The 22,430-nt window shown below is 42.5% G+C and overlaps 1 protein-coding gene across 1 annotated transcript in view; it reads left to right on the top strand.

The window, feature by feature from the left end:
- LOC124612725 (alpha-tocopherol transfer protein-like) overlaps positions 1–22,430 on the top strand; it is a 59,290-nt gene that overhangs the window by 11,652 nt on the left and 25,208 nt on the right. The window contains exons 2-5 of the mRNA XM_047141092.1: positions 5,676–5,816; positions 9,803–9,962; positions 11,914–12,163; positions 12,297–12,407. Of these exons, the coding sequence (XP_046997048.1) occupies positions 5,678–5,816; positions 9,803–9,962; positions 11,914–12,163; positions 12,297–12,407 (660 nt within the window). The 5' untranslated portion in view covers positions 5,676–5,677. The remainder of the gene's footprint in view (positions 1–5,675; positions 5,817–9,802; positions 9,963–11,913; positions 12,164–12,296; positions 12,408–22,430) is intronic.

The following is a 22,430-nucleotide window of genomic DNA, read 5'->3' as shown; positions in this document are numbered from 1 at the left end:
CTTACAATACGTTAGTTCGTTCAGTCTTAGAGTATTGTTCGTCTGTATGGGAACCTTACCAGTTAGGTCTGATTCAAGAGATGAGAAGGTCCAAAGAAGAGCGGCAAGATCCGTGACTCGTACATTTAGCCATCGCGGGAGCGTTACAAATAAGTTTAAAGTGGGACACACTTGCAGATAGACGACGCGCTGAATGGAAGGGGCTGCTCACTACATCCCAAAATCCGATCTTCACCGAGGATGTAGAGCTTATATTATTACCATCAACTTTCAAATCACTCAATGATCACCGTTGAAAGATAAGGGAAATTAGGGCTCGTACGGAGGCGTTCAAACAGTGCTTTTTCCCTTGCGCGATCCGCGAGTGGCACAGGGGGAGGGGGGGGGGCAATATGACTGGCACGAACCCTACGCAACACACCTCTTGGTGGCTAGCGGGGTACATATGTAGATGTAGAGGTAATAAAGCTGATTGTAATAGTTCAGATTTATTAATTTGCTAATTGTTTGAGTTTTGTACAAATTTTGAGAGAATGTGTTGTATAGGGCGCAAGCTGTAAATTTGTTGAAACTGTGAGATTATTAACGAACGTGCGATGAGTTAGCGTAGCTGTGCACCCTTTATTATTCTATGGCCCCAGAAAATGCTACAGTGCTCTGACTGGTTTGATGCGACCCACCACAAATTCCGTTCCTGTGTCTACCTCAGCATCTCAGAGTAGCGCCTACGATCTACGTCCTCAATTATTTGCTGGTTGTACCTCAATCTTCGCTTTCCTGTACAGTTTTTATCCTCTGCAGCGCGCACTGGTAGCATAGAAGTTACTCCCTGATGTTTAACACTTGTGCTATCATCCTATTCCTTTACTTCTTGTCATTCAGTACAGGAATCCAGACGTAAGTAAACTTTCAACAATGCTCGAATCACTAAACCTGACCCTTACGCTGGAGTCTAACAGATCTACAGGAATTAAAATCTACTTACACGGTGACAATTATTGAGCTGTATGAAATAAAATCGTCATAACTTCTGAACGGTTTCCGTTAGGAAGATCAAACTGGACGATTGGACACGGAGCATGCTGGGAATTATTTTGCGCATGCATGGTTTGACGATGAAGTCCACTTTCATTTGGATGGGCTCTTCAATAAGCGAAATTGATGCAATTGGGGGACTGAGAATTCATTTTGCGATCGAGAAGTCTCTTCACCCTCAACATGTGACTGTGTGGTGCACAGTGTCCGTTACGAAATAACTGGTGCGATATTCATTGAAAGAACGGTGACTGCCGAACGTTATGTGAAGATTTTGGAAGATGATTTCATCCTCATTATCCAAAGTGACCCTGATTTCGACAAGATGTGGTTCATGCAAGACGGGCTCGACCCCCACGAAGCACGAAACTGTTTGATGTCCAGGAGGATCACTTTGGGGATCGCATTCTAACTATGGCGTACACAGCGGCCATTGGCATGAGCCTTGATTGGTCGCCGTATTATCCGGATCTGAACAAGTACAACTCCTTTTTGTGGAGCTATGTTAAAGACAACGTGTACAGCAATAACCCCAAAACCATTGCTCAGTTGAAAAGAGGCATTCAGGAGGTCATCGACAGCTTCGATGTTCTGACACTTCAGACGCTCATGCAAAATTTCGGCATTCGTCTGCACCACATCGTCAATGGTAGCAGACATATCAAACATGTCATAACATTAATCTTAATATCTGTAGTGGCGTTTAGATGTTGAATAAAGTGTGTGCACCCCTTAGTTTGTAACTACTTTACGTTTTTTCGCATATAGTTCAATAATTGTCACCGTGTAAATTACTTAAGGAACGTAAGAATGCAAGATGTGCTCTCAGCAAAACCACTGTAAGGATAGCAGTAGGTTCATACTTTACTTAGCTCACGAATAAACACCTGGAAAGGCTTGGTATAGCATCTACCAGTGAACATAGAACAAAAACAATATTTGGAACGGTTCCTTCTCTTTCTGGGTAGCTTTCTTAGGTTCGAGGCGCTGCGCGTTATGTGCAGTATTTATATCATCAACCTGAAAGTTACTTCATATGACAGATAAAATACAGTAGCCCATAGTGTACCTGAAACAAGTCAGTGTTAGAAATAAGAACTACGAAGTTTCACTGATTCACTGACGCATATGCCTTGCACAAGTGTGCTACGAAATACTCAAGCATATACTGTCCACCCGGTTACCCTCCATTCGGAATGTGGGTGCACTCAGCGACTGTTATGTGGCTTATAACTTATAGAGTGCAGCAATCAGTCGTCGTTTTTTTAGATTTTATTACTCAAATCCAGATTTAGGCTAGTGTCTAGCCATACTGTCCACGTTTTAACTAAGTATCTATAACACCACACGCAGAAGTCGTATACCACTGAGTGACTTATATCATGCCTCTGTAATGAAGTGCGAAGACGAAAGTGTTGAACCTCTACGGCTCTCATAGTGCATGAAATTCGCACCAGCGTTTTGGTGAGCAAATAACAGAACACAATAACAATGGAAGAATCAAGAAATGGCAACAAAGTCGTCAATACACACTGCCTGAGCGAATTGCATGTCCGACGCAGTCACGACATACAATCCGTATGCGTCCGCACTATGCATATTCCAGAAGTGCACAGCGATTGGAGACAAGCGTAAACTGTGACAATCCTGCTTGGGACAGACCCGACCACGGTCGTTTCTCCTTGGGCACAGCCAAATAAAGACAGTGTCTGTACGTGTGGGTCGTTCCTTCGTAGTTAGCGACAACTTTCTGCTTATTTGCAGTAATGATTACAACTAGCCGCCGCTGTCACACGGCGCCTTTCGCGCTGCACTCGCGCAGATAAACCCTTCTCTCTGTCAGAAAGGTCACAAGCGGCGTCAACAGGGATTGTGACCAACATAGAATAACAATTCTGGTGCTGACAACTTAGGCCGTAGTGCCGAACACAGTAGGCACTGATTACTTGGAAATGTATCGGAAGGTATCAAAACAATCGAAACTATGCATGCTTATATTCATTTAATACTAAATAAATGCACATAGAATGCTGTGGATTATCAATACTGTGATATACTGCCTATCGGGTTTCGTCTGAGGATCTTTGACGTTTCTTTAACGATTTTTCTGATGTTTCTCCAGCACGAGTAGCTGGTATTGTCAGAGATTAATCCCACATTTCTGGAGGCCGATAGTCCTCCTCGGAAACGACAGAAAAATCGGTAAGCAGACGTCGGACGAAGATACCGGGACAAAAGTCAATACAAAAGATGGTTCAAATGGCTCCGAGCACTATGGGACTTAACATCTGAGGTCATCAGTCACCTAGAACTTAGAACTACTTAAACCTAACTAACCTAAGGACATCATACACATCCATGCCCGAAGCAGGATTCGAACCTGCGACCGTAGCTGTCGCCAAAAGTCAAGAGACAGCCGAATAGGTGACCACCAGAGCTTAAACGATCTCGTACAGGGTGTTCGGAAATTCCCGTTACAAGCGTCTAGGGCTGAGATTGAGTGGATAATATTTTGAATTGAAACCTGTGTCCAGAAACGTACAGTGGTGCAACCATTTGAAAGCATGTTGCTAAAGCGACCACTTTTGCAAGTAATTGATTAGGCGTGACCCAGTACATCTTTTGTTTTAGAATTGCTCGCATTAATAGCCAAAGAAATTGCTCTTGTACTCGCTGACGGGTTCTCTTCAACGTGATGCAGTACGGCCTCTTCCACTTTGTGTGTGCAGCGTCTCCTTGGAGCACCAGTTACACCTGCTGACGGCGAAGGTAACGTTTCGCGAAACCGTTGTGTAATTGTGGCGAGAAGGGTATGCGATGGAGTAGGACGCTGTGGAGAACGGTGATGAGCAACTGTTCCATTATTATGACCTTGACCATTCAGAAGGATCTTACCGGTGTATTGTGCAAACGTGTATTCAACCATGTCGATCTGACACTCACAGACACGCGAATGAGGCTGGAAACAGGTCAGAGATTAGGACAGACGTCATATGACCTAACCACACTTCACTATGGCTACCCTGTTGCATACCTACTTACAAGGGAACCTCCCCATCGCACTCCCCTCAGATTAAGTTATAAGTTGGCACAGTGGATAGGCCTTGAAAAACTGAACACACATCAATCGAGAAAACAGGAAGAAGTTGTGTGGAACTACGGAAAAAATAAGCAAAATATACAAACTGAGTAGTCCATGTGCAACATAGGCAACATCAAGGATAGCGTGACCGCAGGAGCGCCGTGGTCCTGTGGTTAGCGTGAGCAGCTGCGAAACGAGAGGTCCTTGGTTACAGTCTACCCTCGAGTGAAAAGTTTCCTTTCTTTATTTTCGCAAAGTAATGATCTGTCCATTCGTTTATTGACGTCTCTGTTCACTGTAATAAGTTTAGTGTCTGTGTTTTGCGACCGCACCGCAAAACAGTGCAATTAGCAGACGAAAGGACCTTCCTCTCCAATGGGAACCGATTATGTGTGAGTGCTTGAACTTTGATAATTGACACACGATCCGGTAAACAATACTGCTCTGTGTACCTGTGCAGCTTCGCAAAATCATAGAATCTTTACACAAAGTATTTCACTTGCAGAAAACCAAACACATTTAACGGTTGCACAAGAGGCGTACAACCTGGAGGAATGGTAATCACATCTACTCCCACACTAAAATTGTCTTAAAATAAAAAGTTAAACTTTTAACTCGAGGGAAGACTTGAACCAAGGACCTCTCGTTCCACAGCTGCTCACGCTAACCATGAGACCACGGCGCTACTGAGCTCGTGTTCTCCTTGATGTTACCTATCTTGCTCATGGACTACTCAGTTTGTATATTTTGCTTATTTGTTTCATAGTTCCACACAACTTTTTACTGTTGTCTCGATTGATCTGTGTTCGGTTTTTCAAGGCCTATCCACTGTGCCAACTTATAACTAAATCTAAGGGGGGGGGGGGGGGAGGTTGGGATGGGGAGGTTCCCTTGTTAGCAAACTTGTTTTGAACTGGTGCGTTTCTGGACTTAGATTTCTATTCAAAATATCATGTACACATTCCCCTCTACCAGTCTTAGAAGTTTTGAGAATGAAAACTTAGTGCAGGTAAGCTTCCAGCTCTATTTTACATTAAAAGATGTCGCTGGTAGATGAGGAAAGGAATACTTGCAGAAGCTTGTAACGAAAATTTCCGAACACCTCGTATTAACACAATTTTTGGTAGCTCGAGAAGAAAATGCTATGACCTGGTAAAGTAAAAGAGCCGCGTGGAATTAGCCCAGCGGTCTAAGGCGCTGCAGACATGGGCTGTGCGCCTGGTTCCGGCGGAGGTTCGAGTCCTCACTTGGGCATGGGTGTGTGTTTGTCCTTAAGATATGGTTCAAATGGCTCTGAGCACAATGGGACTCAACTGCTGTGGTCATCAGTCCCCTAGAACTTAGAACTACTTAAACCTAACTAACCTAAGGAAATCACACACACCCACGCCCAAAGCAGGATTCGAACCTGCGACCGTAGCAGCTGTCCTTAGGATAATTTAGGTTAAGTAGTGTGTAAGCTTAGGGACAGATGACCTTAGCAGTTAAGTCCCATAAGATTTCACACACATTTGAACATTTTTTTGAAAGTAAAAGTCGATTCCCCTCTCTGTGGCAGATATGGCGTTCGAGTTCCCGACAGAAGAGCAGAAGGCGCTTGTGCGCCAGCAGCTGGGGACGAGCGAGGCAGATATCCGGCAGGCAGTGGCCGCCATTCGCAACTGGCTGCAGACACAACCGCACCTGCCCGACGTCATAGGTCAGCACGTCGCCACCATCTGTCTCTTTCTACACTGGCTAACTCTTCACGAAGCAACAGACTGGTATCATGCAGCACTTAACCTATAACTCCATCACTACCTTTAAATGCTGAACATTCTCTGCATCTTGCTGTACTTACAACGCTACTGAGCGTGATAGTGCAGTGGTTAGCACACTGGACACGCATTCTGCAGGACGACGGTTCTGACCCCCATCCACAAATCCAGGTTTAGGTTTTCCGTGATTTCCGTAAATCGCCCCAGGCAAATGTCTGGATGATTCATTTGAAATGGCACGGTCCTTCCTCATCCTTGACACATTCCGAGCTTGTGTTCCGTCTCTAATCACCTCGATCTAGACAGAACGTTTAACCTAATCTTCCTTCCTTCCTTTAGTTTTTACAAGGCTCTCGAGCATTTAAAAGTACTGTTTATCGTCCCCTCAATTAGACATTGTGAAACAATGAATGAAGACGTACAGTGAGTGGTTGTACTTTAACTACATAAGCTATTTCACATTTTTATTTTTTCAAACTCTGATCGGTTGAGAAATTAAAACGACAGTGAAAATAAGGTGAAGCTTTGCACATATGTTTTGTGCAACATCCCTGGTATTCCTGACTATTGAGCCACATCTTCCTTTTCAGTTCTGAGCGCACAGTCTATAAAACAGAGTCTCCTGCAAAGTGCGATGTCCTGCTGAGAGGCAGCGCCTGATATCATGCAGCCAACATAACGTAACTGTCAAATATTTCGTTCTTCATAGCCTGCACTCGACCAAAACTGTGGTTCTACGATATTTGTTCAGTGCATAAATTATGTAGTAAATGGTAGGATTACAGGTAGTATTGGTAGCATTTGTAGGGAAAAAAACACAAATGACTGATAGAGACAGAAACTGGGAGCGATGACTTCTCTTTGTTCGTTTGTTTTGCACATAACAATTCACTATTAGTCCATTGTGTAGTTTATATCCTTTAAAATTTATTTGGCATTTTATATGTAATAAACACTAGTTGATAATGTAGCTTGTGCTCTTTCGTGTAACCAAAGCAATTACGTTTTATGCAAGTACAATTTACATGCACAAAAAAAAAAATCTGTATAAATGTTGTGTTATTTTGTAATTTCTTTGTTTATCATGATCAAAGGCTACAGTTTCCTTATTAATGGCAAGAGCAAAAGATTTTTATGAATAACAGAAACATATTTTATATGATCTCGATGAAGTATTGAAGTGAGGCTTGATATGTTATTGTTTTGTGCTTTCTTTATTTTACCTTCTTTCAGGAAATCACTTTTTCTGGTGCTATACGACAAATCATTATCTTTTTTTAAATTCTCACTTAATTTCTGTACGGTTTACCACTTTCAGTTTCTAGCGAAATCTAGTATGACACTGATTGCATACTCTGACAAAGCGATTAAAATAACGCCCAAAAGGCATGCAACACGCTTAATATTCTGGTAACGCTATCATCATCTTAAATGACGAAGGCTACTAGGAAAACCACCGTAGTCTACAGCTACGTACGGTAGCCTACGGTAGTTTTACAGCTGTACTTCTTCATGACAATCTGCGTCTACATACTGCATGTGCAGCGAAGATGATCCAAGAGCGTTTGGAATGGGATGGGTTTGATCACCCATCATACAATCCAAACTTTGCTCCTACTCAGTTTCATCTCTTTGCTCACGTCAACCGCTGGCTATGACGACCCCATTTCGGCACAGACAACGAGCTGGAGGCCAGCGTAAGGAATTGACGAATATCACAGGTGCTGTCTTCTATGAAAAGGGTTCGGAAAAGTTGGTTCCACGCTACCACAAACGATTAAATCAGATCGGCAAGCATGTAGAGAAGTCGCTTGAAGGTGTACCTAGCAAAATCTTGCAAGGAAATCATATTTTATTTTGTTGTGGTATCTATTTCTCGACCAGTCGGAGGTTGAAATGAAAAGAGGCCTCATTTATGGGGCAGTCAATTGAAAACGAAACGAACGGAAAAATAGTATTTAAAGTGTTTCTTATTTCAAAAGTAATCGCCATAACTGTTAATAAATTTATTCCACTGGGAGACAAGATGGTAAACAACTTAAAGGAAAATATATACCGTTGCTGACGGGACCATGATTGTACCCAAGCGTCCACCTCTACGTCTTAGGGAAATCGATAGCTACGAACGTCTTTCTTCGGGGCTCCAAACGTATGGAAATCGCATGGCGAGAAATCGGTATTGAATGGAAGATGTGTAAGGGCTTCTCTGCGAAACTTCTGCAGCGTTGTGGCCGATATACTGCCGTAGTTGTTTCAGATATGTTGCAGAAATTTCTCTGGGCATCCTTATACATCCTCCACACAGGCTCGACCTCTCGTCGTCATCATCATCATCATTTAAGACTGATTATGCCTTTCAGCGTTCGGTCTGGAGCATAGTCCCCCTTATAAAATTCCTCCATGATCCCCTATTTAGTGCTAACATTGGCGCCTCTTCTGATGTTGAGCCTATTACTTCAAAATCATTCTTAACCGAATCCAGGTACCTTCTCCTTGGTATACCTCGACTCCTCCTACCCTCTACTGCTGAACCCATGAGTCTTGGGTAACCTTGCTTCTCCCATGCGTGTAACGTGACCCCACCATCTAAGCCTGTTCGCCCTGACTGCTACATGTATAGAGTTCATTCCCAGTTTTTCTTTGATTTCCTCATTGTGGACACTCTCCTGCCATTGTTCCCATCTACTAGTACCTGTAATCATCCTAGCTACTTTCATATCCGTAACCTCAGCCTTATTGATGAGGTAACCTGAGTCCACCCAGCTTTCGCTCCCATACAACAAAGTTGGTCGAAAGATTGAACGGTGCACAGATAACTTAGTCTTGGTACTACTTCCTTCTTGCAGAAGAGAGTAGATCGTAGCTGAGCGCTCACTGCATTAGCTCTGCTACATCTCGCTTCCAGTTCTTTCACTATGCTGCCATCCTGTGAGAATATGCATCCTCTCGTCATGAGATTTAAATGTTTTTGAAGTCCTGAAGGCAGACATTCGTGTCCGTCGACTTTCTCGGACGAAGACATGCACACATGGGTTCAAATGTGTGTCAGTAAGCAACCGCAATAATTTTTCAAGAAGGCGTTGACCATCGTGTCTCACACTGGTATAAATTTATTCCCAGTTATTGTGACTATTTGTCAAATAACAAACAGTTTACATACTTTTTTGCATCTGTCTCGTCTTCAAAAAAATGCTTCAAATGGCTCTGAGCACTATGGGACTTAACATCTGTGGTCATCAGTCCCCTAGAACTTATAACTACCTAAACCTAACTAACCTAAAGACATCACACACATCCATGCCCGAGGCAGGATTCGAACCTGCGACCGTAGCGGTCACGCAGTTCCAGACTGAAACTCCTAGAACCGCAAAGCCACACCTGCCGGCTGTCTCGTCTTCATTTGACTGCATCTTCTAAATGAACACATGGCTCGGTTGCTATTTTAAAAGTGTTTACGACTAGGCGTGGTGTATCTTAGTTGTGCACTACAAGCAAATTTAAATGATGTAGCACATGACAGCAAAGATTTTGGACTAATTCCTCCTTCAATTTCTATAGACGTTCTAATTGCAAACGTAATGAAATGATACATAATCTCCCTTGTTTTGCGATACTTATGCCGGTAGCTACTTTTAGTGTATCTACCTCCCCTCAAAAGAGTTCGCCATTAACATGCTCCGACAACATAACTTGCTTTTGACTTCACAATTCTACTTCTTTTCCACATCCGTGAGTTCCTTATCTGTAAAAATCAGTAACGAATCCCTGCTTTCAGAACTACATGTCTGTATGGACCATACGTTCTCGTAAATAACATGGAATATCTGCTGGAATCTTAGAGCGACTACTTGGAACTTTCTCAGATGACTGCACCACCTTATTAAATCGTCTTCTGATTCTCATATTTTTTTTTTTTATTTCACAACAGATGATGAACGGCTGGAACGATTATACATAAGCTGTAAGTGCAGGACGGAGATGGTCAAACAGATACTCGATGCCAGCTACACACTGAAGAAGAGGTTCCCCGAACTACTGATGAACAGAGATCCACTAGGGGAAGACATTATTACAGCTCTGAAGTGCACGTAAGTAAAACTCAGGAGAGAAATCATCCACATATTTATTTCCAAACCTTCAGAATGCCTAATGTTTTTCACAGTGTGCTTACACTGTATACAGTTTGTTACGTACTCCTGAAATTATGAGTAACAGCCTGCCAAACTACTCTTTAATTCCATACTAATAAACATTCTTCTTAGATTCACCGTTGTCCATATCGATTTCCAGAGCTGAGAAGCTCCTAATTTGTAACTAGCCAGAAAACGGAATCTACAAACAACTAAATTTTCTGTTTCCACCAGGTACCGACGGTTGCTGATGGTCCAGCTCTAATAGTGTTCTACGGTGCCTTTCTCTATTTCGAAAATAGGGGATCTGTTTTCTTTATGTTTGTGGTAATTATAAAACTTCTTATGTTTATTTCATCTAGAGGCTGAAGACAAGAACAAGATAATTCTTTCTCGTATTCAAAGATTCGTTGACAGATATTTCAGGCTGTTTTACACCATGTGGTATTTTCAGCTTCGTCAGGTAGGTTTGCAGACCATACTGGGGCACGACGCCTTTCAGATTTCTAAGATATGTACATGTGCAGTAATGGAATTTATTTTCATTCTTTGGATCTCGTGAAACTGTTTATGCTGCCTTCAATCATCAACTGTTTGTACCCGTAATTTATCGACTGCTAGCAAAGTCAGTTCATCAGCTTCAGACTATGCGTAAGATACTAAAACGAAACCGCGCCTATGAAAGTTACATATCGTTTAGTGATTTAAAACATTAGCATGTTCATATGAAGATGTTCGGTTAAGGGATTTCATACTTTTGCTTGTTATTTTTGTTAGTTCGAAAAGAAGAAAAAGAAAAAGAAATTAATACATAAATGTTTGACGTGGTAGATATTTATAGGAAATAGGTGCGGGCCATCTGGTGACTGCGGAGGATATAAAGCATTATGTCTGAGTATTGCACGTCACGAAACATGTGACTGTGGATAAGCGTTTTGTTTCGTATACACAGTGCCTAAAATTCTAACAATCGTAAATTACACTATTGCTACCATGTCTTGTGAAAGTGTTTTTTGTTGAATCGAAAATATAAAATATAACTATCGTTTTTGGGTCATTTTCCATAAAGTAATTGGAAATAACATTTGAGGCTGTTTTCACTCTAAAATACTGATCTCTAACACAAACGTCAGTTGCAGTCACTACAAAATTTAGTTTTTTCAGCGTTTTTGGTAAAATCAGACGTGAATTTTGTTTAGTAACAAATTATTGTCTTTTCATTTAACACATGTGAAGAACAGAAATCAGTTATAAATGATGTTTTTGTTGAAATTGGTCCAGATATTATGATTCATACGAATCAGAAATAGATTTCTGTAGCAAATATATATTTTTAAATTGTTAATGAGAGCCTATTAGTTCTTTCTCTTGTATCATCGGCATCATTAAACGAAATATCCATATTCTTGTAAACACTTTCCGAAGTGAATCTCCTTCAGTTTAAGATACACTAAGATGGCACATCGGTTTACTGCCGCTGATCACGTGATGTTGACACATGGCAAACGTAGGTGCCCAGCTGTATGATCCGTGTTAAATTATTGGGAAGCCAAGCCTAATTTACGGAAGGTGTTGCTTTCCATCAGACTTATAATGCGCATCACAGGCATCTAGTCTCACTGATACTATACATTCTGTTTTGTATTCTGGACTCAGATTTAGTCTCTGTCACCTGACACCCAGGTCGCGGTAAAATATGTGAAGCGGAAAATCTGAATTAAAGTGCACATGAATTACTTTATTTACATCAGATATCACTATTGAAATTTATTTTTTCAATTATCTTTACCAGTGCGATTTATCGGAGGTATTATCTGCTTTGCACTAATTTATGCAGATTTTAAGAGATTTATTATGTCTGCTTCACCTAAGTTTCTTCTATGCATAATATCTAGCAACTCGTTTCCAGGAAAGTACCTACGATGCCTCGCCTCACACCACAGTTTCATCGAGTTGGAGTCCTCGCCGGTACCGACCCAGACCCTGCTAATCTAAACCCTGTGCATGTGGTGAAGGCTAGTCTCATGATAATGAATTTCGTTCTGTCATATGACTACTCCGTTGGATACATCTTCCTGATCGACCTACAGAACGTATCAACTGGACACTTGAGCAAGTTGACGGTTCGCGACCTTAGGGCACTTGAACTGATTTCCAGGGTACGTATTTAATTGACAATATTTCGGAATGTTCTTTTTACCAGCAACAGTAAAGTGGAAATTATGTATTAATTTCAGTATTTTCTTCAGCTCTTGAAACTAACATGCGACTGCGACTGTCTTTATTTTGCAGACAGCTTACGCCAAGAGAATCAGAGCCATACATTTTCTAAACGCACCGAAGATAATGAACATGGTAATGTCCATAGTGAAACCTGCCCTGCCCGAAAAACTACAGAAGAGGGTGAGTTAAACGACCAATTGTTTGTTCAGAGTTGGGGGGCTAGACAAAACGGTGTTAATTTATTGCTGTCGTTACATACATTCTCCTATACCCATTATGTTTATTTGAGATACCATACTTCAAAATAATACTCACTTTATGAATACTCTATGCGATGAATTTTCCGTATCCCCATCCAAAGATGTCTACAGTGGAAAGGCAAATTTGTGATGACCAGCGTTTTTGACGCTTGTCTGTGGCGCCATCCTGAGACGGAAATCGGGACTAGATGGGCAGATTGGTGGTCAGTGTGACTTAGGATGAGGAGACAGATGATTCTTATTGGCCAAGCTCTGGATGGAATTCGTGAGAATTTATCTGGCTAAAGGCACTCATTGGACCTTGGGACAGATCAGTGTTTACCCAGATTCCAGGGTCGCGTATGCATACGGAGATGTCGTGTAGCTGTGGTCTGTGGTGGCGACTGTTTGGTTTTGTACAACAGTAGTATGCTAGGTGACCTATAGACAGCAAAGGATTAAGGCGCCGTACGTGTAACAGTTTTTCGCCTATACTTCCGCTGTATAACTACATTTCTAGTTGCGCTGCCTATTGTGGATAGTAGTGATGACAAATCAGTTCAAATGTTCAAATGTGTGTGAAATCTTATGGGACTTAACTGCTAAGGTCATCAGTCCATAAGCTTACACACTACTTAACCTAAATTATCCTAAGGAGAAACACACACACCAATGCCCGAGGGAGGACTCGAACCTCTGCCGGGACCAGGACAAATCAGTATTCTGTTGACATTTTGCTGCTAACGGCTGTGATCATAAGACGCACTTGGCTCTCTTAGGAGCAGTTGTCATTTGTATGTTAGATCGAGTCGTTTCTCGCTTCATTACTCACAGCAGGCCACTTACAATGTGCACTTTTTTATTGTTTTGAGTCATCAGTTTTCGGACTGGTTTGATGCGACCCGCCAGGGATTCCTCTCCTCTGCCGTCTTCATCTCAGAGTAGCACTTGCAATCTACGTCCTCAATTATTTGTTGGATGTATTTCGAGCTCTGTTTTTCCTACAGCGTTTGCCCTCTACAGCTCCCTCTACTACCATGAAAGTTATTCCCTGATGTCTTAACAGATTTTCTATCACCCTGTACATTCTCCTTGTCAATGTTTTCCACATATTTCTTTCCTTTACGATTCTGTGCAGGATCTCCTAATTCTTACCTTATCAGTCCACCTAATGTGTACCATTATTCGTTCACCGGCGTTATCGCACTTCCTGGGTCAACTAAAGCACAAACTGGCTCCTCCTGGCAATATACTAAACGTACATTCTTATGTTCTCTGTCAGTAATTCCCTGTATGAACCTGACTTGAGGGATACGTTTCATAATATTGCTAACGGCCCTCGTTTCCCACCGTCAGTCTGTAGTACGCCTCTCTTTATTAAGTCCACATTTATCCACACTTACGTCGCACTTGTAACGTTTCCCCACAACTCAGCACTTGTTTCGTATAACTGAGTAGAATCCGTTCCGCCGCTCTATTATAATTTGGTGTAATGTGTCCGGTACAATCCTGTCTCATATCATCGACATATGATGTAGCCGGTATTTGGGTACTAGTTCATGAAGTTGTTGAGATGTGGGAGTTGCTGTGCAGAAAACCACTGTGTTTCTATCTTGCAATTTAATGGCAACGAAATGGGGCTCATTATTTGTGTCTCCGTGTACTGGAGGCATAATACTTTTACTGTGTTACGAATTCTAGTTTCGTATGCGTCAGTGGATTCCTTCCACAGCTATTTCTTTCCATATCGTGCATATACTGAGTCTTGAAAGGCCCGCGGTGGTATCACATTATTACAAATGTTCCTTCGCAACTCATATATTCTATTATCGTTTTCTAATGATTCTAATATCCACTCTCTCAAGGTTCCTTCCAAATCAGCGGTTAATAACCGTAACAATTCCGTCTCCGACAAGGTGGTTATATGTCCTATTCTTGGACATCTACCAATAATACTAAAACTCTACTATTCGCACAAGAGAGTTATCTGTAAAATTTTTACACCTTAGAGTATACTCCTGTAACGGATTAGACGACTCAGTGTAATTATTCCTCACCTTCCCCTGATTTTCCGATATTTACATCTGAGATTTTTCCATTTGAGGAACTTTTTATACACAACTATCCCAACTAACCGTTGACCAATCTCTATCGTTAGTGGTTGTAATGAAGAAACGACATCTCCTGCCACTCCTGCCTCATCCGTTAACCTGTGTTCATAATGTTGAAAAAGTGCCTCTAGTCGTTATTGCTGCACTAATTCATCCACTGTTCTTTGTAAATCCATAGTCTCTTTTTTGAACTTCGTACAAGACCTCAGCTCTCTGGAAGCATGTAGGGTCTCTCAGCGTCGCCATAGCCCAACTGAAACAGAACACAAAGAACAGCAATCTGAAGAACAGAGTGTCAGTCCACCCTACCACACCAGATACTTACCTTGCCACCATCTGTGCACCAGAAGGATATACGGAGCGAACACTGGGTGTTAGAAATGGGCTCTGACGTTTCATATTTTTATTAAAACTAAACATTCACCAATGATTACAAATTATTAAATCATTAATCAAAGTCTTGTGTTTTTCGGCACATCTTCTGTGGATGATATGTTGCAGTGGATATTTAGCAAATAACTTTCGATGAAACAATTTGTGGTAACTCGCAACTAAAAGTAACTACTTTCTTCTAAAATTTTAATTTACTTGAAATTACTAAACCAAAACATTAGGAAAGGATAATGATTATTTACGCAGTTAAAGTGTACTGAAAGTTCTTGACCAGAAGAACCGTAAAACAATAGTAATTACTTACACGACTCAATGCAACAGGCACAGTTTTCTGCTAATCATGAAATAGTAATTAATGAATTCTTTACAATTTATTTCCACCCGTCGCACACCAGGCAATGAAAGCATCTTACACAATGTCACAATAAGGTAACATTAACAACCTTTAAGGTTACATTACATTACCAACATTCGAGAAAGACTAGTAAATTTCATTTGACCCCAGTTTGGTTGACAACCCATGCGCCCCAGCAGCTTCAAACCGGCTACATACACAACAACTTTTCCCAACAGTAACAGACTGATAACATATTACAATTTAGTTTGTCATATAGCACTAGAACTTTACACAAGTATCAAACACACCTGGAAAGAGAGTAAGCTCAAGCATCGTGTCCTAACAGCACGAGTAAAAAACCAACGCTCTTTTTTTCTTAAATAGAGGGATACCCTTTCATCATACTTAAATACCAGTTACTACATGCGTATACATTTGAACGTTTGTCATTGTAATGCTTATATCACACAGAAATACCTCATTTTGCATCCGCCTGTCACGTGTGGCATATGACACATATAATCAGAAAGGTTATGACGAAGTGAGAAACGGCTCGATCTAACATACGAATTTTTAAGTGCTCCTAAGAGATTCAGCAGCGTGATGTAATCACAACCATTAGCAGAAAAATGTCAACAGAATACTCACTTGTCATCACCAGTACCAACAACAGGCTGCGTAACTAGAAACATAGACACACGTTATACAGCGTAACTGTAATCGTTTGCCGCCCACAGGCCACCCAGCGTACCACTGTCGTACAAAACCTCAGGTCACAGTTCCACGACACCTCTATTTGCAATGCCGACCTGGAAATGTGGATAAAGTTCAATGATGCCTTTAGCCAGACAAATGCGCACGCAATCCGTACTGAGCTTGTCCAGGAGAAGGCTGCCGTCTCCTCGTGCCAACTCAGACGGACCGCCGTTCTACACCTTTAACTCCGGTTTCCGGGCCAGGATGGCGCCACCACTAAGAGTCAAAGACGCTGGCCATAAAAACCCCACACCACGCATTGTTTCAGGTAAGGCTATCAATCAATCCATACTTTAGAGCACCACTAACAATGTCCGTCTCTGTGACTCAAAATCGCAATTATTTTTCACAATGTGCAAGCTATGGTATTTACGAGAGCGCTTTTAGTGTTAATGATTTATATCAGATGATATTCGCACACGTAAGGACCAACGTCGAAACGATGTCAGTTGAGAATATACACTACTGGCCATTAAAATTGCTACACCAAGAAGAAATGTAAGTGATAAACGGGTACTCATTGGACAAATATATTGCACTAGAACTGACATGTGATTACATTTCCACGCAATTTAGGTGCATAGATCCTGAGAAATCAGTGCCCAGAACAACCACCTCTGGCCGTAATAACGGCCTTGATACGCCTGGACATTGAGTCAAACAAAACATGGATGGCGTGTACAGGTATAGCTGCCCATGCAGCTTCAACACGATACCAAAGTTCGTCAAGAGTAGTGACTGGCGTATTGTAACGAGCCAGCTGCTCGGCCACCATTGACCAGACGTTTTAAATTGGTGAGAGATCTGGAGAATGTGCTGGCCAGGGCAGCAGTCGAATATTTTCTGAATCCAGAGAGGCCCGTACAGGATCTGCAGCATGCGGTCGTGCATTATACTGCTGAATTGTAGGGTTTCGCAGGAATCGAATGAAGGGTAGAGCCACGAGTCGTAACACATCTGAAATGTAACGTCCACTGTTCAAAGTGCCGTCAATGCGAAAAAGAGGTGACCGAGACGTGTAACCAATGGCAGCCCATACTATCACGCCGGGTGATACGCCAGTATGGCGATGACGAATACACGCTTCCAATGTGCCTTCACCGAGATGTCGCCAAACACGGATGCAACCGTCATGATGCTGTAAACAGAACCTGGATTCATCCGAAAAAATGACGTTTTGCCATTCGTGCACCCAGGTTCGTTGTTGAGTACACTATCGCAGGCGCTCCTGTCTGTGATGCTGCGTCAAGAGTAACCGCAGCTATGGTCTCCGAGCTGACAGTCCATGCTGCTGCAAACGTCGTCCAACTGTTCGTGCAGTTGGTTGTTGTCTTGCAAACGTAGCCATGTGTTGACTCATGGATCGAGACGTGGCTGCACGATACGTTAACAGCATTGCAGATAGGATGCCTGTCATCTCGACTGCTAGTGATACGAGGCCGTTGGCATCCAGCACGGCGTTCCGTATTACCCTCCTGAGCCCACCGATACCATATTCTGCTAACAGTCATGGGATCTCGACCAACGCGAGCAGCAATGTCGTGATACGATAAACGGCAATCGCTATAGGCCACAATCCGCCCTTTATCAAAGTGGGAAATTGGTTGGAAAGTTTCCTCATGTCAGCACGTTGTAGGAGTCACCACCAGCGCCAGTCTTGTGTGAATACTCTGAAAAGCTAATCATTTGCATATTATAGCATCTTCTTCCTGTTGCTTAAATTTGGCGTCTGTGGCATGTCATCTTCATGGTGTAGCCGTTTTAATGGCGAGTAGTGTAATAATCAGTCAGAGCGAGCGGACCTCAAAAAATTTACCATGTTATCACGAATTGGTTTCCACGTGTGATATTCAAAATGCTACATTCCATAGTAACCAAATGGATTCTTGTTGGCAGCATTAACCATTTTTTTATTATACTGATTAAATATTTACATAAGACACCTGAGAGACAGCTACTGTTTGTAAAGAAAACACTCGATTACAGTCATTATATGAAAGCATGGTGTCTGTTCATTCGGACATGTACGAAAGGACAAATATGACGCGGAATACGCAACCGTGATAGATAACTGATGAGCCATAACATTATGTCCACCTGCTTAGTAGCTTGTTCGTCCGTTTTTGGAACGAAATACATCACCGCTTCTGTGTACCAGAGAACTGACTGTTTGTTGGTAGGTCTGTGGAAGTATGCAGCGTTAGATGTCCACGCGCAGGACACGTAATTCGCGTAAGTAAGGTGCCGTTGATTTGCGTGCGCGGTGATGGTGCCCGATAGCGACCCAGGTGAGTTCCATGGGATTTAGATTTGGTCACCGAGACATCACTAATGATCCTAAAACCACTGTAGCTAGCACGGTTCTGGCTCCGAGCCACAGACAATTTCACTTCTGAAAGATTACATCTCCGTCGGGGAAGATACCGAACGTGAAAGGGTGCAGGTGGTTCGCAGCAGTCAGCGAATCTTCGAGTACTACCACAGGTCCCATGCAAGCGCAGAAGAATATCTGCCTCAGCATAATATTGTTCTCACTAGACTGTGTCCGTGCTGCGCTGCACGTTTCGAGTTCCCGTTCACATGGATGACGGCGTTTGTGGTGTCGAAAAGCGACCTATTGTAGCAAAACTGTGATTCAACAGAAGAGCCAGCACGTTTCCATTTATCGAAGGACAAATTCCGATGGTCCAGTACCCACTACAATCGTAACTGGCGATGTCTTTAGGTCAATATGTATACACATAGGGGTGGTCTGCTGCGGAGCTCCTTGTTTAACAATGTGCTATAGACGGTGTGCTCCGAAACACTTGCGCGAGTAGCAGAACTGTACTCTTTCGGCGAGATTCCACAGATCACAATCTGTCCTACTTCTGAGAGCAGACAAGCCCCCAAACCCCACGCTCTGCCGACCGGAATGGCCAAGAGGTTCTAGGGACTACAGTCTGGAACCGCGCGACCGCTACGTTCGCAGGTTCGAATCCTGCCTCGGGCATGGATGTATGTGATGTCCTTAGGTTAGTTAGGTTTAAGTAGTTCTAAGTCCTACGGGACTGATGACCTCAGAAGTTAAGTCCAATAGTGCTCAGAGCCATTTGAACCAACCCACGTTCTGTGAAGAGTCGTGGACGTGCAACCATTTAGCGCCTATTGGTAGTTCCACTGTTCTTCTACCTCTTTCCGTAGCTGCTCATGACAGTATCAAGTGAACATTCGACCAGCTTTGCCGCTTTCGAAATACTCGTTCACAGGCACTACGTAATAATAATCTGCCTTTTGTCGAAGTCGCTTATCTCAATGGATTTCCCCATTTGGGGCCCATTTCTTCGCTAGGGATACCTCTGCCCCTGTCTGCTCCACTTACATATGTTTGTTACCACGTCACGTGCCTTGAGTGCCACCAGGAGGTATCACACGTCGCGCTGGACAGCGCTCGAAATGTATTAGGTAAATTGAAGGTGTTGGGGGGAAACGAAACGAAAGGAAAGGAAAAGAACTACTGATGTCAGCTGAGGATTTCACGCAATGAATCCACCACCTCCAGTGAGGATTCACAATTATGTTCGACCTCCCTCGGGAATCTCAAAGTAGCGAGAGTGGAGGACCAGCACGGATACTGCGGGCAGGCAGCGCCAGGTGAAATTGTAGGTCGACTGAGGGGCGTACCAAGATAGTACGTGCAGTTACGATAAACATTGTGTGTGAGTGACGCAGTGGCTAACGTAACTGCCTAGTAAGCAGGAGATCCCGTGTTCCAATCCTAATTCAGCACAAATTTTCACTAGTTGCCGCTGGTTCTGCATGAAGTCCCGATGGAGCTGACATCATTACATTAGTTTCTTCACTTCCCACCCCAACCCACTCCCCGTCCACCTTCCATTTGCAGGGTACTGTGCAGATCACACCCCAACTGAACAACTGCTTACGTACCTCTGCTCGAAATTGTTGAGTTCTGTTTCTGATGGTGGTATACTGGAATCAACCGAGGAAAATCACTGGTGTTCTGCGAAAGAGGTGGTCGATTGCATGAAGCGATGTTCTGAGACACTGATGCTTGAAATCCACGACTTCATTGTGCAATACTGAAGTTTACATCCACACTTAAATAAATACTTAAAACCGTATAGGGGAGCCAGAGTTACACCGACAAAATTTCTGAAGTTGTTAGAGATATTTTCTGGGTATTTGACACAAGGGACCGATTTCATTGTTGAAGATTATTTATATTACGTTTCATTTCTTACTCCCACTTATCTTAGTTCCACTTAAAATACGTGCTCCACAGTGCAAATGTTGGCCACATCCCATGTGTATCTTGCATAGAATCAGAATTACACCATTCATAGTACCTGCTGTTAACAACGGTAAGCCGTGCTCTGGGTTATATCGATTCCAATTCTTGTGGCAGCTCTTTGCCTAGCGTTGCTTAGCTACCGTGACCTAGGCGTCTCGACTAGTGGCGCACTGACGACTCGGAAGACATTTCTCAATTCATTTCACTCATTTTGTTTCTTCCCTTTAGTGCTTTCCGTCCTATCTGCTCCCTTGCTTTCCTGTTCTTTGGGAAGATTTTTTTTATTTCCTGCATTCATCCATAAGCTCTCGTAACCGCTACGTCACGCACAGACTATTTGTCTACACTTTCGATATTTGTATAATTTCTTGTCCTGCCCTAACTATTTTGTTCTTTGTCATATTACATTTCTCTTCTACTACTCACGATACTTTCCCTTAGCGCTTTCTTCAGTGCCTCAGAGAATTTCCACCACATTTTATTCAGTCTCAACTTTTGTAATTCCGTATTCTCCTACTTCTTGAATTTCAGCTTACTGTTCATCGTTCCAAGTCCATGACCTTTATCTGAATATGCTTTGCAGTTCAGCAGTTATCACGGTTTCATTCAAAAAATGTTTCACTGAGCACCTGATTGGTTTATGTGTGTACGATGAATCGCTTCCTCATTCACCGGATCGGTCAGTTTGTGACTTTTTTTATAGCGCCGCGTGAAAGTTCAAGTTTACTTATGCAAACTACATACTGTTGAACCACTTCCCAAGTTTATATGGCGCGTTCCCCATGCAGTTTCTCAAAAGTGCATGAACCATTTTGCCACGCGTGTGCATGAATGACTCGACAAAACTGGACGGCGTCTAAGTCACGTTATTTAGGACAGCTGATTATTTTGTTACGTGTTCCAAAATGGCAACGAGCACTAATTTATAAATACTTTTCGTTTAGAGATTTGTTCAAACTACACAGACAGTTTCGTCTAAACAGCTTATGTCCCATGAGAGTGACAGTGGACGAAACGAAAGAAGTGTCAGATTTTTTCGTCTTGTTTACGTCGAGGTCATTAGAAATAGAACAGACAAATTGAGCGGAAAATTGATCGCGGCCTTACCGAGGCGTGTGTATTGTTTTGCACATTGATTTGGGGAATGCTGAACCGTGGTTATTGGGCTGCTAAGGTACCCTATTTCTCCCGAATGTCAGTCGTTTGGTGGCAGGCTAGGACGTGATAACAAAGCATCTTACAGGTCAGGGTGCCGAAATTAGTGCACAGATTGTCCCCAATCGTATTTCAAATGAACGCTGTATAGGCACTAAACTAATCATATGGATCCGTTTATTGGCGTTCAGTAATTCCTTGGCGCCAGTTGAGCCAATAACTTTCTCTGACATTCTTTAACTGTCTCACAATTGGCCATTGTGCTCATTACGTGGAACGTGACTGGCTCTCTAATTCATCGGAAATCGCTCCTGATGGGTTACTGATGTGTTTGCGATTAACGTACTTCATTTTTGAGCGGTTGCTAAATGGCAGTGTATCAGAAATGTTCATCATTTCTTGTATTGTCTTAGATTACTGTCCACCAATGCTTAATTTCTAAAATGTTAGATGCCGCAACGCACCTCCTTAACCATACAAGTACCTCCTCCAACCCCTTCCCCACCCTCGCCTAGCCATAAAAATCAAAGTTTTCATTTTAAAACCATGTGATAAAATTTAGGATGCGAAATTATTATTCACAAAATGCTGTTTTCAAATTCAAGTTTTAAAAACATAATTTCTTATAATCAAAACAATAAAAGCACAAGATTTAATACAAGCAACTGATGCTAACGTGTCTCTCCCCGTAGCAGCAAAATTTTTGCTTCCAAGTTCTACTCAATACGTATCGGTACAAGCTGGTAGTCTCTGTTAGCCTTGGTGACTATGACGTCACGTTTTCAACTGCAGAGAGCCACAACATTCAAACTAATGAAGCATTTAGTGACAAATGGTAATGAAGATGTTCACGACGTGAAGAGGTCACGTAGAATTCCAACTTCCCGAAGAGTTAGAAAAACAAAACACAATGCGACACGG

Source organism: Schistocerca americana, chromosome 4 (assembly GCF_021461395.2).
Source record: "Schistocerca americana isolate TAMUIC-IGC-003095 chromosome 4, iqSchAmer2.1, whole genome shotgun sequence".
Taxonomy (NCBI): domain Eukaryota; kingdom Metazoa; phylum Arthropoda; class Insecta; order Orthoptera; family Acrididae; genus Schistocerca; species Schistocerca americana.
Note: the sequence above shows the minus strand (reverse complement) of the source record. Positions and strands in the feature narration are given on the sequence as shown.